The sequence below is a fragment of the Macaca mulatta genome, chromosome 5 (genome assembly GCF_049350105.2).
Source record: "Macaca mulatta isolate MMU2019108-1 chromosome 5, T2T-MMU8v2.0, whole genome shotgun sequence".
NCBI lineage: Eukaryota > Metazoa > Chordata > Mammalia > Primates > Cercopithecidae > Macaca > Macaca mulatta.
Genome location: NC_133410.1, coordinates 59,840,016 through 59,858,192, shown reverse-complemented (window position 1 = coordinate 59,858,192; position 18,177 = coordinate 59,840,016). Strand labels below are relative to the sequence as shown.

Genomic DNA, 18,177 nt, shown 5'->3' with positions numbered 1-18,177 from the left:
TGTAATTTCTTTGTAAGTGAACATTAGGCTATATATTGGGTGATATATAACTGTGATGAGATCTTGATTTTTTAAGTGTTAAAGTAGGATCTCTCATTCACTCCCTAACTTATACATGTTTTCTTGGGAATTGTATACTATTTTAGATTTCATTATAAATAAAATGTAGTTGCCTTGAACATGGAATCAAATGATATTCCTGGGAACAGGGATGGAATTTACCCTCAGCGAGTAGAGAGAAACTCCTAAAGAATAGTAAGAGGAGAGAGATGTTAAATCCCCAGAAAGAATAAGTAACTCAAGTTATAGATTCTTGTTATTATCAAATATACTGTTTTTTCTTTAAGTTAAAATCATGATTATAATATATAGTGAGAAAGTGTCAAAGATTTAATCAACCCACTAATGAGGAGACTAGAGGGATGATGAAAATTGGTTCAAAGGAAGAGAGGAGATGTGTCTGTATGTATGTGTGAGCATGTAGATATAAGATATATAGAGATAATAATCAGTGGATAAAAGAATAGTGGAAGAAAATTGCAAAGCTACATAAAAACAGATTCACATCCTACACGATAATAAAATTGTAACAGTTGAAGTTATCTTTTCTATGGCATAGAAGTAACTTGAATCACTAGTGAATAAAAACAGTTTGTAATGATCAGTCCTCTATAACTTAACAGCTAACTTTACAGAGGCTGAACATGATCAGTAATAAATAGAAAATCAAACAGAATTATATCCCCTGGAGAGAGATTCAATTTACATGGGCATGTTAGATAATACTTTAGTATGGCTCTAAAAAGTTATGCAGTAGCTTATTTCCAAATTTAAGAATTTTTTTTCTAACACTGTAAATTAACAATGACGTCTAAATGCCTTGTTGAAATGAGGAAGATAAGGAAGGACTATTTCAGCACAGTAGAAATATTCCAGGAATGAAGACACTTGTGTGCCACAGGGGAGGGTAAGTTGAGGAGGAAGTAATCAGTTCTCAATGATCATGTGTTTGGCCTAATTGAATTGAAAATACAACTTAGCAATGGGCAAGCTGCTGGAGGACTGAGAGCAGAGTCCTCTTAGGAGGTTGACTCCAAAACTGTATGCCTAGCCACTTGAGCTGGCCTGTTACTGGGGGCCAGGGTGGGGGCGCTTGCAAAGGCTTCAAGTTTACGTTCATGACATATACCCCTTACTTTGTCATCTTTGCCATCTATTTCCCAGGGGCTTCCAAAATAAAAGTGGGATGAACTAATCATAGGTGAATGGAAGAAAATATTCAAGGCCAGGGAGAGAGATGGAAGTCCCAGTAATTTTTAAGTTCCATGACCAGGACACCTATTATTGTATCCAGAGATAACATCAATCTATTCCTTATATGTCATAATTTAATAGTTTAGAAACCGACACCTGTTTCCTTCTAGTTGAAAAAGGAGTTATGTTCTCACGCTATGTGTGGCGGTATCCGTATCTTGTCTTGGTACTTTCTATGCTTTCCATTCCTGTTGAAGCCTTGGCTAATTCCTTTTGAGGCTGGGAATTTTCCCCAGGACTTCTAAGGATTCAAGAGCAGATACCTAACACTTTGTGTTATGGCTGGGAGTTAAGATAACAATCACCACACTTCCGTGGCAAAAATTACTTTCACACGTCCCTCCTCACAATACATTTTTTTTTTTTTTTTGAGACGGAAGTCTTGCTCTGTCGCCAGGCTAGAGTCCTGTGGCACAATCTCGGCTCACTGCAACTTCCGACTCCTTGGTTCAAGTGATTTTCCTGTCTCAGCCTCCTGAGTAGCTGGGATTACAGGCATGCGCCACCATGCCCAACTAATTTATATTCTTTTGATTTTTTTTTTTTTTTTTAAAGAGATGGGGTTCCACTATGTTGGCCAGGATGGTCTCGAACTCTTGACCTCATGATCCACCTGTCTCGGCCTCACAAAATGCTGGTATTACAGACGCAAGCCAACGTGCCCTGCCATAATACATTCTTAAAGGCTTGAAAGATCTATGAGGGCCACAGCCATATCTGATGTTAGATTAAATTGACTTTGGGTGGGGAAATTCTAAGAACGATCTTTACTGCCTCTTTGAAAATATGGTAAATGCAAAGCTGGCACTTCTGTTTACCAATATATAAGTCTTACAGAAATAAATTTGGCTCTCAAATTGCGGAAATGTATGATTTTTGTTAATTTTGTTTAAAAATTCTGTGTTTGGGGAGGGGAACGACACACACTGGGGCCTGTCAGAGGGTCGGGGGAAAGGGGAGGAAGAACATCAGGATAAATACATAATGCATGTGGAGCTTAAAATCTAGATGACAAGTTGATAGGTGCAGCAAACCACCATGGCACATGTATACCTATGTAAAAACCCTACACATTCTACATATATATCTTGGAAATCAAAGTAAAGTAAAAAAAAATTAAATCCTGTGTTTTTAAGCAATAGAGTATTGGAAAGTGAAAAATAAGTAAGGGAACACACAAAAATTGGAATTTCTACAGAAAGTCTGACATCCTGGAACATGAAGATCTTTTCCTATTATCCGTCTCACTACTTGTGATTTACCTTGGTTTCTCATGATCATTTTGCCTTCTTAATCATGTAACAACACAGTATTAACTTGAAAGAAAATATGCTGTTTTGTGTTCCCTTTAAAAGACCAGATGAATAAACAGTACATAAAATTTTCTGGGGATTACCCCAGATCTCCTCTTCTTTCGATGTTCCTATAAAAACAAAATTATCTGTTTTAATGGCAGTTGAATGTGTGGAAGAGGTGAAATAGGCAAAGGTTATTTCCTGTAGGTTCAGTTAATATAAAACATAATGCAAAGCCACACCTGTTTATTCTACCTGCCTAATTTCTTGCTCCACCCTGGGATTATAGGCGCACGCCACCACGCCCAGCTAATTTTTCTTTAATAGAGACAGGGTTTCACTATGTGGTCAGGCTGATCTTGAACTCCTGACCTTGTGATCCGCCCCCTCAGGCTCCCAAAGTGCTGTGATTATAGGCAAGAGCCATCGCACCTGGCCAATTTGAGAGTTTTTGTAATGAAAGAATACCGAATTTTCCAAAATGATTTTTTTGCATCCATTAAGGTGATCACATAATTTTTATCTTTCATTCTATTAATGTGGAGAATCACATTTATTGATTTTCATGTGTAGAACTATCCTTGCATTTTATGGAAAAATTCCATTTGATTATAATGTATGATTATTTTACTGTGTTGTTGAGTTCAGTTTGCTAATATTTTCTTGAGATTTTTTGCATTTAGGTTTATTAGAAATATTGGCCTGAATTTTTTTTTCTTATAGTGTTCTTTTTTGCTTTGGTATCCGAGTAATGCTGACCTCATAAAATGAATTGGGAATTATTTTATCCTCTTCAATTTTTTGCAGAGTTTTGAGAAGGATTGGTATTACTCTTTTTTAAACTTTGGTAGACTTTACCAGTGAAGGCATCTGGTTCAGGGGCTTCTCTTTGTTGAGAGATTTATGATTAGTGATTCAAACTTTTTACTTGTTATTGACCTATTCAGTTTCCCTATTTCCTTATAATTTAGTCTTTATAGTTTATACGTTTCTTGGAATTCATCCATTTTTTTCTAGGTTATTCAATTTTTGGTGTATAATTGTTCTGTATATTTTTTGTGATATCAGTTGTAATGTCTCTATTAAAAATTTTGTTTATTTGAGTCCTCTCTTATTTTTAGTCTAGCTAAAAATTTGTCAATTTAGTTTACCTTCTCAAAACACCAACTCTTAGTTTTATTGCTCTTTTCTATTAACAAGTCTACAAGACTATTTTCAGGTCTTCGTTTCATTTCTGCTCTAATCTTTGCTACTTCATTTATCTAACTTTAGCATTGTTTTCTTTTTCTAATTTCTTGAAGTGTAACTTTATATTGCTTTTTGAGATCTTTGTTTTTTCTTAATGCAGGTATTTATACTATAAACTTTCATCTTAGATTTGCTTTTGCTGAATATTATAAGTTTTGGCATGTTCTGTTTCCATTTTTATTTACTTCAAGATATTTTTATTTTCCTTTTTGTTCATTCTTTTACTCACTTGTTGTTCAAGGCTTTGTTGCTTAATTTTTATGTACTTGTGAATTTTTTAAATCTTCTTCCTGTTACTGATTTCTAATTTCATTCCACTATGGTCAGAAAATATACTTAATGTTCTTTCCATATTTTTAAACTTGTTAATACTTTTTTTGTGTGTCTGTTTTACAATGTTCTGCTTTGCTGTATAGCGCCATAAGTCCCATAGTCTTTCTTATTGTTTGTTTGTTTGTTTGTTTATTGTTCTTCTGGCTGGGTAATTACAAATGATCTGTTTTTGAATTAACCGATTCTATATTCTGCTTTATGCAGTCTGCTATTGAAACTCTCTGGGAGACTTTTCACTTTAGTCATACTTCAGCTCCAGAGTTTCTGTTTGGCTCTTTATGGGGGGTTCTTTCTCTTTGTTGAGCTTCTAATTTTGTTCAAATATTGCTTTCCTGATTATTTTTAGTTGTCTCTCTGTGTTTTATTGGAACTCATTGAGCTAGTATAAGATGGGTATTTTGAATTCTTTGTTAGACAATTTACAGATCTCCATATTTTAGAACCAGTTACTTGTTCTTTATTTTGTTCTTTTGATGCTATTATGTTTCCCTAATTCTAGCACAAGGGGCATAGCTTTTGGCCGATCCTGGTTTTTGATATGCATTCATCATTAAGTTTAATCATTTCTACCTTTTGTTTTAAGGTGAGAGATACACAGCCGTGTCTTTTCCTTGAACATTTGGAAGCCCTTATAGGGTTATTAATTGGCCCAATTGTAATATCACCGTGTCTCAGGAAATAGGGAGGCCAAAGGAGAGAGAGATAGTGAAGGGTCAGTTTGAATAGCCATGACATTTATCGATTAACTGTCTTGTTTGGGTGCAGTTCGTGAAGTCCTAAAATGATTACAATAGTAACATCAAGGATTACTGATCACAGACTATCATAACAGATATAATAATAATGAAAAAGTTCTAAATGTTGCAAGTTACCAAAATGTGACACTGGGACACAAAATGAACACATGTTGTGGTAAAAATGACATCGATAGACTTGTTCAATACCGGGTTGCCACAAATCCTCAATTTGTAAACATTACAGTGTCTACAAACCAATTAAGTAAAGTACAACAAAAAAAGGTCTGCCTATATTCTGCTCCAGGGTCGGAATTTCCACCTCAATAATTACTGGTAGATGACATATAATATGTTATCGCCTTTGATTTTTATTGGTACCAAAGAAGTAAAACTCCAATACATATTAAACACCACACACAATTTTTATAAATATGATAGAATTTACTTTTTCCCTGTTACCTAAACTGACTGACCTGAGGAAAAAATTATTGTACATGGAAATGAACTTTGGCTAAACAAAACCCTGTAATACAAAATTTTTGTTTTACCTTTTTTTTTCTTAGAAGGAAATAGAATGAATTTTTGGTGTCTTGTATAATTACTGGATATTTTCTGATTCCAATTTCAGCAATTTTAACTGCAAAATGTGAATAAAAGTAAAGAAGTCTCATCTTGATTATGACAAAAGATTTATAAGTGACCAAATTTCTGAATTTACACTTTGTTTTTCCCCTATTGATCGTCAGTACATTCTTATGGGGGGGAAAAAAAGACACAGAAATTTGAAGGAAAATCAATTTGTTTTAAAAAGGAAGTAGGAAATAAAAGATAATCTCGTTTATAAAATATATGACTAACTCATTGGTAATTGAGAACTTGTTATTTAATTTTTCTGAGATTCTTAGTTGGAAATACTTTGTTTTCTTGAAATAATCAGTGGCTCAGAAATATAACAGCAATTCCTTTAACATCAAAAATATGGCTTCAATTTTCTAACTATGGATGTACACCTGCATACCCACTTAATGGAGAAAATTTACTAAGTGCAGAAAAGATTAAGAGATTATTTAAGTTATTTTAAGGTTAGTCCAAGGAAAATACCTTAGCAGATAATGTGCTTCTTTCTTCAACATTCTGTTCAATGTATAACTGAAACATTTTACCTATTTAGAAGATGCTGAGTGAACATAGTTATGATAAATAACTCTTTGATGTAAAAGGCAATGTTCAAAGTTCTTAACGTGTATATAAAATGCACTTAATCCTTTCAAACACCCAACGAAGTGGTTACCAGGTTTTTCCCCATATTACAATTTACAAGGAAATGAAGAGGCACGGAATTTATGCAATTCGTCTGTTTCACAGTTAATATTTCAGAATTTGAGCTCCATGCAGTATGGCTGTAACCACTACACAGTTAAAAAAAATTTTCTGAGATAGGTGATTGAGAGCTTTAGGAGAGCAATTTTTTTAATGTTTGTTATTCTTATGCTTAAAGAGCTCAACTTTCTTTCCTAAAACATAGGAAACTGCTCAAGTTATTTCACTAATGGAAACAACTGTTGTGCCTCTAAAATGATATATTTAAAGTTAATGAAATCTACATCTTTTTATCTATCTGTCCCCTATTCCAAGTCAATGTATTTCACCTTCAAAATCATGTCAGTGGAAATTCATTCTGGACCTTAGGAGTTTGCAGTAAGTGGAAGCAGGTATCTTGGTTGGCTCTTAGTTGCTGAGTTAAAGATTATAGTTTTCTGCTGACCCAGTTTGTACACTTTATCATGTTTTAATGAATAAAATACTTTACCTTCAGCATTAATAGGAAGCTGTCCAGGCCTTTACTCTCCTTATAACTTAAGAAAAAAGAAAATATTTGCTGTAATGACTTCCAGATCAAATCAAAATATCGGCATAAGCAAATATTTAGGATGAATAGACCATCAAAAAATTTACGGTGGTAGCCAAAGGGATAAAATATTTCAAGAATCCACTTTGTAGAATGATCTATAGCTATGCTTAAGACTTTCATAATAAACATTAGTTGCTTATGTAATGAAGTGTAAAAAAAGATTTTTCCCACCTTTAATATATCTGTTCTCATAATTCAATTTCTAATAGCCCTATATTGATTTTTCAGAACACCAAGAAACAATGATGTTCTACCAACATAATCCAGTTCTTTCTTGTTTTAATGAGTGCCTCCCCCAGCCAAAGACACGTTGTATGAGCTGAATGGCAGCTCTATATGCCCAAACATTGAACTTACAGAAACTCCAGTTTTAAATGAATAGAGAAATCGCTAAATAAAAATATTGGTTTCTAAATTCCATTTTGAACTAACATATTTATTGTATCCTGCAGCTTTGATTGGCAGTATCTAATATGCCTATAAAATCCAGAGTTGCTTCTGTATCCTAAGTACGAATGAAACAGCAGGAATGGGCAGGCAGTATAGTGTTGCTCTAACCATGCTTGCCTTGGGGAACTGTGCTTTACAACTGTGCTTGGGGAATGTGCCTTGGGGAACTTGCCTCAGAGAACTCTGCCTTGGGGAACTGTGCTCAATTCTATTTTGTTGCCATTACTACTACTATTGATGCAGATGTCTGAAGGTGGCATTAAATCTCTGGATGCATCCATTGGTCATTCCAGATTATTTCATCAAGTGAAAATGTCATCCACTTGGCCTAGCCTTTAGTACATTTGTCCTCTCTGCCTGGTTTGAGTCCCTTCTACCTTCTGATAACAGAACCCTGGCTTTCCTTCGGAAACCATCTCCCCTTCCTTCTAGTCTGGGTGGTTCAGATAGGCTGACTCCACCCTGAAGCTCCGGGAGTGAGCTGACATCCCAAAGTAGTAATGGCCATTTCTTTCAACCCTGAGCCACCCTCATAGCTCAGAGGTGGACAAGTGATCTAATAAGCCTGGCCAAGTCAGAAAAATTCCCTGAGACCACTTTGGTAGGAAATGGCTGGAAAAATCGTTCCTTGCTTCCTGCTGGGTTATAGCTTGGAGCTTTGCCAGCGCTTTGCATAAAGGAAAGCCAGCACAGGGAAAGGCAGCTAGACCTGCAGTGAGACTGGTTATTGAAGAGAATTTTTGGACTCTAGAATCCAGGTTTATCTCATCTACACATCAGTCAAAGTAAATGCTACTCTCTATTTCAAAGTGTTATTATGATGAATGTGTCAATATTTATAAAACACCAATATATTTCATAAGGAAATGAAGTAATTACCATTTTAATTAAGCAAGTTTGAGTTTTTTTTTTTTTTTTTTTAACTGACTGTACTGACTGCTTGAGTTATCTTTCTAACCAGAAGGGCTTTTCAACTTGAATTTAATTTCTCTCTTCATTCGATTCAACATTTTTATTGATCATTTTCCCAGCATTGTAACACAGGAATGAAATTAGGTGCCATAGATACAAAGACAATTGATACAGAATCTGCTACCTTCTAACTCTCAACACCATACAGGAGATGAATGTACAAAGAGAAGATTTTAGAAGAGCCTGGTGAATACCATGACAAACTATGCACAAAGTATTAGAGGCAAGGATGAGTATCTCCTACAGCTCTTACAGGTTAATGAGTGGGTTTGTGAGAGATGTTACAGAGGTTTTCCTACAAGAGGTGCTTACTTATGTGAGTTTTAAAGGCTGGAGAGTTTTCCAGTAGGTGGGACAACACTGAGGAATGGAAAATGGTCCAGTAGGAGACAATCAAGCAATCAAAGGCATGAAAATTGGAAAGTGCATGGAAGTCCTAGAAGCAGTAAGTGACTCAGATAGATGGAGTTCATCCTGTGGGCAGGGAGAGGAGAGTAAATGAGGCAGGAGGGGAGATCAGGATTCCACATGGGAGGCCATGTGCTGTAGGATCTTGCTTGTCTGTCAGTTTGGATGTTGCCATCACTGCAAAGCTTTCACGTGTGCCTCATGGTGTTTTCATCTCCCTTGTGGACTGATTCCTTTATTGACTATCTACCATAGGGACAGTGGGAAGTCAAGAGTAACCTACAGGTTCAAGGCATGTGTAGAAAATAAGGGATGGTGGATGTTAAATTCAAAAGACATTTACAAGATGCATACAATATAAAAGGGATTGTGATCAGTTTTGTAAAAGATAGTGGATAAAGACAAAACTTCAAACATGAAATTCTTCTTTGATACTTAAGTCGGACACTTCCTTCTGTAACATTGCTAGTCTACTAGTTCTGCAGTAAAGACATCCTGATTATTTCAACAATCTATAACTATTTAAGTTTATTGGAAATAACACCAAGCACCATCTAATATATAGATGTGAACATCATTCCAAAACTTTAAAAAATTAGCTTTTAGTATAAGCTTTATGTTTGCCTTTTCTTAAGACTGTTGTTTATACTTTTGTGGAAAATATTGAGTAATTAAATTACATTATGCTCATATCATGTAATCCAAGAAATACAGGAATGCCAAAATTACAAAAGAATGTGTCAGAAAAAAACACAGCAAATAAGCAAACATCTCAATGGAAACATTTTTACCATACTAGATGATTATACTGGTCACGATGATGACTCCAGTATTATGGAAGTACAATGTAGGAAGTTGAGATGAGTTATAAACCACAGCAAACATATCACACACAGTGTATGAATACATAGTTCAACTAGGACAGTTACAAATCATCCTAAAAAACTTTGATGATCAGAAAATGACTTCTGTAATGTTTTAACATTTTGAAATGTTTTTATGCATTCTTTGTGACTCATCTATGTTCTCTTTGGAAAGACAAATATGTTTTATGCAATTGCTGGGTAAATTCCCAATAGATGTCAGTCAAACTAAGTTGGTTGATTATGTTGCTTAACTCTTCTGTACTGCCACTGAATGTGTACTGCTTTGCATATTAAGTGTTGAAAGAGTTTCTTAGAATCCGTAACTATGATTATACATCTTTCTATTGCTCTTTTATGATCTCTTCATTTTGCTTTATGTGTGTGTGTGAATTTTTTTTTTCTTTTAGAGACAGGGCCTTGCTCTGTCACCCTGACTGCAGTGAGGTGGCACGATCATAGCTCACTGCAGCCTCCAACTCCTGGTCTCAATTGATTATCCCACTTCAGCCTCACAAATAGTTTATGTATTTTGATAATGTTTTTCTAAGTTCATAAGAGCTTGGGATCGGTTGTCTCTTGTTGAGTTAACCCCTTTTTATTTTAAACCATCTTTTTTTATCTCTAAGACTATTTCTTTCCTTAAGGCATAATATATTAATTAAGCCTTCATTAGTGTATCAATTTTCAATAAATATACTTATTATTTATATGAATAGTGTATTAATAGTTTTTAAGTAATAAATATATTAATATATCCAGATCAGGTTTAAATATATTAATATATCCATGTCAGCCCATTTTTATATGATATAACACTATTAATTATTTTCATTTCTAGAAACCTGGTGCCCAATTTGTTTTCACTTTTAATGTCTTTTTATAATTGACACATAATTACTGTACATGTTGATGGCGTATATAGTAATGTTTCTATATATAATGTATACAGATCAGATCAGGGTAATTAACATATCCATCATTTCAAATATTTATCCTTTATTTGTGTGGGAACTTTTGATATCCTTCTAGCTGTTTGAAACTATATATTACTTTTAACTATAGTCATTCTACAGTGGTATAAAACACTAGAATTTTATCCTCCTATACAGGTATAATTCAAAGTGTGTCTCTTTCAAGAAGCATAAACATGTCATATTTATGTAGTCTGATAATGTTTGACTTTTAATTGCAGTGTTTATTCTGTTTAAATTTACTAGAATTCTTAATATAGTTGTATCTAAGTCTACTATCTGCTATTGTATTTGTCCTATCTCTTGAAAAATAAATTTTTAAATTTGGAATAAGTTTAGATTCACAAAAAATTAGTGTGATCAACGAGAGTTTCTATATCTGACGTTTAGCTCAGTGTCCCCTAATGTTGACATCTTACATAATTGTAGTACATTTGACAAAACTAATAAATTAACATTGGTACATTGCTGTTAACTAAACTCTTTATTCACATTTCATCAATTTTCCAGTAATGTCCTTTTTTCTCTTCTAGGATCTAATTCAACATACCACATTGTATTTAGTCCCCATATCACTTTTGTCTCCTCAAATCTGTGACAAGTTATTGGTTTTGTCTTGTTTTTCATGACCCTGGCAGTGTTTAAGAGTACTTATGAGGAGCTTTGTAAAACATCCCTCAGTTCAGATATTTATGATGTCTTTGTTATGATTATATAAAGGTTATGCATTTTCTGGAAGCACTTAAACGGAGTGGAAGTGCCCTTCCATCACATTATATCAGGGGATGAGTGATACTCACATGCCATAACTGGTGACAATAACCTTGATCACCTGGTGAAGATTGTCTGCCAAATTTCTCCACTGTAATTGTTTTCCCTTTTTCTTAATTTTTTCTTTGGAATCCAGTCACTAAATCTAGCTATACGCACTTGGAGAGGGGAATTACGCTTCACCTTCAGGAAGGAAGAGACTATACTCACAGTATCAGCAATTCTTCTGTAAAGCTGTGTCTCTTCTGCCCTTGATCCATGTGTTGGCTCATTCCTGCATTTCTGTCTTCTTTTGTATTAGTCGGGAATTTTCTATTATACCATTTTATGTCCTTTTCAGATTAAGTCCAAAATTTTGCATTTTCCTTTGAGTTGTTGCCCTACAAATTACAATATTTGTTCTTGCTACAATTTTTGCTTAATACTTTCTCTAACAATTGAAAAGACATGTTAGAGTCTAAACCCATTTATCTCCCAACCTGTCTTTCGTGCTATTTTTGTCATATATTTTACATTACAGTATCTCAATAGGTCTTTATTATTCTTTAAATATCACAATTTTTTTTAGTTCTAAGCAGAATCAACTTTTCTACCTTTTGTTCCCAACCTCATTAAACGGAAAAGAATTGCGTGTTTGAAAAACCGCTTCTGAAAGCATCTAGCAGATTTAGCAGAGGCCCATGTTAAAATATCAATAACATTCAAAAGTTTGTAAAGAACTAATTTTGAATAACAAATTGGTCAGTGTGAAAAACAGCTATATGTTATACAAAATTAGAATTATCAAAGTAGTTGGGGGGTAGTGTGTACTTTCTAAAAGCATGAGATAGTCCGTTTTGAGTATGAGAAATATAAGGGAAATGCCAGCTAGAAGCAGGCACAGATTTAGATAGAATCTGCAGTCTAACTGTGTAACACCTTGGGCGCCTGGGAAGAACTAAAGGTCAAGAAGAAGTTTTGGAAAAACCACATAAGCACTTTTTTCATAAAACTTTTATTGTCATGTCATTTGTAAAAATGTAACAGTAATGGTAACTTCGTTTTTCCAAGGCAAAGAGAAACTCTGCAGAATGGACATTAAACAAGGCATTATGCCTTACAAGCGAGACATAAAATGTCAAGGGAAACTTCAGCATAAAAATGTTGAACACATAATGTGAGATAATTTCAATACATAACAATTTACATTCTTCTTTAAAAAAAGTATAAAAATACAGATGTGCACATACATTCCCTTACCCTAACAGTGATCCACTCATTGCTTACATTCCAAACCCCACCCTCCAATTCCCCAACCTATCATTTATCAAGGTGCCTAACACATTATGGTCTCCCACTAAATAGTAGTTTAATGACACATTTAAAACCCATCATATTCCAATTAAATAATCAGGACTGAGCTGTGTTTGATGAAACACACTCATATCTTTAAATAACAACATGTAAAATATTAAAATACAAGCTTTCATAAATAAATAAGTACATAAATAAGTAGAACCCTCATAAGAAATAGTCAAACACATTAAGTCCTTTCCAGGTGTCCCTAGAAAGCAGCTGTTCTCTTTTTCATTTTCAGCTCTGGTAAGGGCAGGGACCATCCGGCAGGAAGTGTCAATGTCAGGCTGATAAGCTTCTTCCTTCACTCCTGTCAGCCGGTGCTCCCCCTGTGATGAGAAAAGGGTTACTGTTGCAGGTGCTAAGGAAGGCTGCTCTTCTGTCACTCTGGTGGCTGAAGTTGCTTGGAGGGATGTCCCCATGCAGACTCTCGCCCAGCCCTCCACTCAGGGAAGGTCTGCCTGTACCCACTGCCCTCTATAGCAGAAAACTCGCACTCCTGAATGCTACTTTTTTTTTTTTTTTTTTTTTTCAAGAAAGAGGTGGCTGTGGACTCAACTAGACTCCTGGTTTGAAAAGCCAAAACATATTGGTCACTGATTGTCACATTGGGTTAGAAATTTCTATTCATGATCTCCCTTAAGCTGCACACAACGCTATGAAATAACTATCATTATCTACCCTATTTTGCTAAAGCTCAAAGAGATTAAATAAGGTTCACAGGGCTCCTAGCCTTGAACTCACTGGGGGTGTCACTGCAAAGTTTCTGCTCTTCACCAAGAAGGCTGAGAGGCCAGAAGTGGCCAAACCAGACATTGCATTTTTAGGTCTGAAGCCCCATAGGGACTGAGGTAAACATCCTCTCCAAACAGGCAGGGGGCATTTTAGCATTGTCAGTCAAATCTATTTGGTATTCTAGAAAGGCACATTTACCCTCACTTATTTCAGTAGGGGTTAGGCCTGCGAATGGAGGGCACTGAAACACGGAAATATCCTCTGGCATCAGAGCAGACTAGTAACCTTAATGGCAACTTTAACTGTGAAAATAATAATTACAATTTCTAGTCCTTCAGCTAACTCCTGGGTTGCCCCGATTTTATTTTTAGGGGACAGATGCCAGTATTTCTGACCAACGGCTCCTGTCGCCTGTGTATATGGAAATTACAACTCACTTGTTCAGTATCTTTTCGATGATTTTCTGAACCATGGGGGATGCGGGGTTGAGACAAGCTTTCTGCCCATTCTTGAGTGTGGCTCTGCAGAGAGAAGGGAATTCCATGAGTCAGGAGGTCGGGCTGGGCACAGGGTTTGGGGCAGCGGGAGAGTCGGGGACCCCGGCGGTGACAGCGGCAGCGCGGGAAGGAACTTACATGACTTCGGTTTCCGCGCAGTGGGGTCCTGGGGCCTTCACAATCACACTTTGGATGTTCTTGGGGTGAATTCCCTGCAGGGTCTGCAAGCACTGGCAGCGCAGTTCAGTGGCCACGGGTGCTCCTGGGGAAGAACAGACTCGCTGATTGAGCTGGGCTGTCGGCGCGGGGCGCCCACCCCAGCAGCGTCCGACCCGGGGACCCCAGCGGGAAGGGACCCACCTGTTGCCCGCCTTCCGGTGGCCACCAGGAGCAGGAGCAGCAGCGCCACCCGCAGGAGCCGAGGATTGCTGGGGGCTGCGGAGAGCGCGGCGCGGGCCATGGGGCTCAGCAGACGGATCGGGAGGCTGTGCGAGAAGCGGGAGAGCTGGCGGGGAGGTGCCTGCGACCCGGGCTCTGTGGCTTCCCCAAATCGGCGAACCCTTTTTATGCAAGCTTGAGGCTGGAAAGCCCGAAGCGGCCGGGTCAGGGAAATTCCCAGAGCTCCAGATCAATCCCGAGTCCTGAAGGAAGGCGACGGCCCCGCCCCCGGGGTAGAGTGGGGTACCGGTAGGGGGAGCCCACTGGTGACGACTGAACCTCTCCCTCCAGAGTAACTCCCATGGACTCTGGGACTTTGTGATATTCACTTTCTGCCCCAAATTCCTGGAGGGGCAGTGAGGAAACCTCGCTGGAGACACAGCCTGTGAGGGGGACCTTAGGTCCCTGATGACCCCCGCTTATGGGGTAGGGTTGGAGGAAAGAGCTGGGGGGACCCGAGAGAACCAGGACAGGAAAGGCACGACTTCTTTAGAGGAAGAGAGCTTTGTCTCCTCAGTTATCAGATTTGCTGGGGACCCGGAGATAGGCGAGTTTTACCTCAGCTATCCTCTCTCCGTATAGTGTATCCTCTATGTTAAACTCCCTGTCTCTGCCTCTCTCATTTTCGGTTTAGCGTATTTCATGTACATCTAACATCAGTGCTCTCTGTGAAAGTACAGCCATCATCTCAGATTCCAGAGAAGAATGTTCTGCTTGTTCCTTTTTTGCATATTCTCTAATCACACTTAGAACATCTTCTTTACGTCCTCCATTCGGTGGCAACAGATTATCAGTGTCAAAAGTTGAATCCAGTATTACTGTCAGTGGAAGCCAGGGCTGTATAGCATGACCTCTTCTTTAGTTTCCTGCATAACTTCCTTTCTCCCTCTGAAATGTTGGAACTTCTTAAATCCCTTGGAGATCTTCTCCCTGTGGGAGGGATTCAGATTCGATCTAGAAATATGACACTGGCTGTCACTCTGAAGCTGTGGAGGGGCAGGGTCCAGCAGGCTCATGAGTTCAATGTTTCTGGTTGTGTCTTTGCAAATGACACTGGAGAGTTGGTATCTGGTGTGCAAGCACCATTCCCACTGGAGAAGCAAACAGCTGCCTGCTGATGACATTTAAACACCAGATCACACAAAAAATCACATTCCAATTGCTATACAACTTTCTGGTCTTCAGTGATGGGCCCTCGTTCTCTGGAAACATTAACAGGGCTCCATTTTTTCTGGTCTGGAATTTCAGTCTTTTAACCTGACACCTTTGTCCCTTTTTCAACAGTTTTAGATGATTAATTTTGAATCGTCATTAGGTTTTAGAGGGTTTAAGTGTGGTTCTACAAGTTGCTCTCAGACGTCTCTGACACGTGGAGTAGGATGGAGGAGAGGAGACAGGAGTGGCATCTGCTTGAAGCACAGGGCTCTACACAGCCCAGCTCCAGGGGTAAGAGTCCTTGCCCGTAACCACAGAGCATGCAATTCTGCTGCCCGTATTTAGTTGCAGAGTATCACCTGCAAGTTGTTAAACCTCTCTGTGCCTAGCCCAAGGTGGTTATGAGAAACGAGTTAACATTTGTAAGGGACATCATGGATTAAGTGCCTTATTAATGGTTGTCAAATAAATGAAATGGACTATTTTCATTTTCAAAACACTATTTCTTTCCTGACATTTCCTAAACTAAAACTCAATCTGCTATGAATTCTGCAAAGGAAAAAGAAGAATCTAATGCAAAGTTTTACTCCCCAGTGTTTTTCATGTTTAGAATTTTCTGTATCCCTTACTGCCACCCAACTGTCCTTAACTGTTCCTAACTGATATAAAGCAGTGTGAGTCCTTAAGAAATCAAAGCAGAACTTAGAAAGAAGAATGTTCATATAAACACCACAATCCCAGTTTCCAAAATGGTCTTGTAGTTACTGGTGCTCACAGGTATCTGTGATGTCCTTACAATAATCTTGGACAAAGGATAGAAAGGTGTGCTAAAACATCCTGTTACTTTAAAATAGACACTATAGGTAATATATATTCTCCATTCTCTTTCAGTGATTTCCTCTCTCACATCTTGCTGACTACTTAAATTCCTTGAAAGAAAGGTTAGATACAGAAAAAAACATTCATCCAGTGGAGGCCAAAATACAGTGTCCCAAATGTCTTCTGCAGTTTCAAGCTGTAATAAATGCTGCAAACTTATAAATGAAAAATAAAGTTCAGTTAGGAATTTATAAAAAATAAAAAAGTTAAATGTTTTTAATTTAGGAAGGCTTTCAGAAAGGAAGACAAGTCTGTACTTTATTAGGAGATGCACTTTGATGGGGGGACATTTTTTATTGTTGAGATGGATCGTTGATTTATTTTGTAGACTTTCAATCACTTCATCTATAAAAAAGGAGTTTGAATAAAAAACTTATCTTATTTATCGGAAAAGATGTACAACACAAAGGACCTATAAAAATACTTGAGTATGAGCCTAAGAGAAAAACCAAGAAAATTAAAGGGAAATTCAAATGTGTATTGAAAGCAGGAAATGACATATAACCTAAAGGTTAGAAAACATGTGACTAGCTCATGTATAATTGAAAGTTTGTGTAGTTACTCCTCTTGTTATCACTCTTTTTTTTTTTGGAGATTTGATGGAAAACTGCCCCAGAAATATGAAAATGATTCTTTAAAACTTGAAAAACCTTTTGTTTTCTAATTGTTGTAATACATGTTCATTTTATAAAAACTATAAAAATCAGCAAGACATGAAGAGTTCATTTTCTCTAAATCTATTCACTTTTGTCTATGAAACAAACTTTAACAGGTCACTAAAAATTTGTTTGTTTTTCTTCAGAAAACATAAGGTAAATGATAAGAGCTTACAAGATTCTGGGTAAATATGGAACACACTGCTTTTTTATTTAGTAGCTTCATACTATGGGCAAGTTAATAAACCTCTGCACCACAGACAAGGGGCAAATAATTTATTTTATGCTCTTCTAAGCGTTTTGCAAATATTGACTCATACAATCTTCCAAACAATACTGTGAAGTAGATATAAATTGTTATCGGTATGGAACTTAACGGTTACAAACAAAGGAAATGAGGTTCAGAGATATTAAGTCACTTGCTTAACTTCACACATCCTTGCGGCTGGAAATCAAACCCAGAGAAAATGACTCTTAACCATTAAACTATGGTAAAAATGCACTGTGGTATATAATTAGTACTTTAAAGGAAAGGAAGGATTTTTTAAAATGTATTTGTTTTTAACCTAGTTGAATGGCTTAAATTTACATATTTTAAAATGAAAATAAATCAATATGATAATCTATCTTTGTAGTTTTGTTTCACTAACTGTGTAACTCTCTCCTGTGGCATTGATACAGCTCATTATCTTCCCTTAAGGTGCCCAATTCTGAAGAATAAAATAATCACTTTTCCAAGCAGAAAGCTGACAAACTACTTCTTTAAAAAAATGATGAAGGCAAACATCTTCAGTGTGATGTCATATGGATATCATGTACCGGCTTGATATGACGTCATCAGAATGCATAAGCAGGATGCCTCTTTGGTACGACTTCCAAAAATTCATCACCCAAATCTAGTCATGATAAAAAACCTTCTTCAAACTCATGCTGAAGAGTCTTAAAGCTGATCAGCGTTCTTCAAAACTATCAAGGTCATGAAACAATAAAAGACTAAAAAAGCATCACAGTCCAGAGGAAACTGGAGACGTGACAACTCATTGCTGTGTGGTAGTTTGGATAGGATCCTGGGACAGAAAGAAGACGTTAATGAAAAAACTGGTGAAACGCAACTTAGTCTGGAGTTTAGTTAAAAGTAACGTGTCATTGGTGGTTTCTTAGCTTTGACAGGTGTTCCATGGTGTTGTAAATGGTTCACTGTCGAG

The 18,177-nt window shown here is 36.9% G+C and overlaps 1 protein-coding gene across 1 annotated transcript; it reads right to left on the bottom strand.

Annotated features, from left to right (window-relative positions):
* Positions 1–13,783: 13,783 nt before the first annotated feature.
* On the bottom strand, positions 13,784–14,304 carry CXCL3 (chemokine (C-X-C motif) ligand 3; the record flags this gene model as incomplete). The annotated part of the gene is given in 3 exon segments (NM_001032879.1): positions 13,784–13,868; positions 13,983–14,106; positions 14,205–14,304. Coding segments are annotated over 3 exon segments (309 nt in total), but the record flags the coding sequence as incomplete, so codon positions are not given.
* Positions 14,305–18,177: the final 3,873 nt, after the last annotated feature.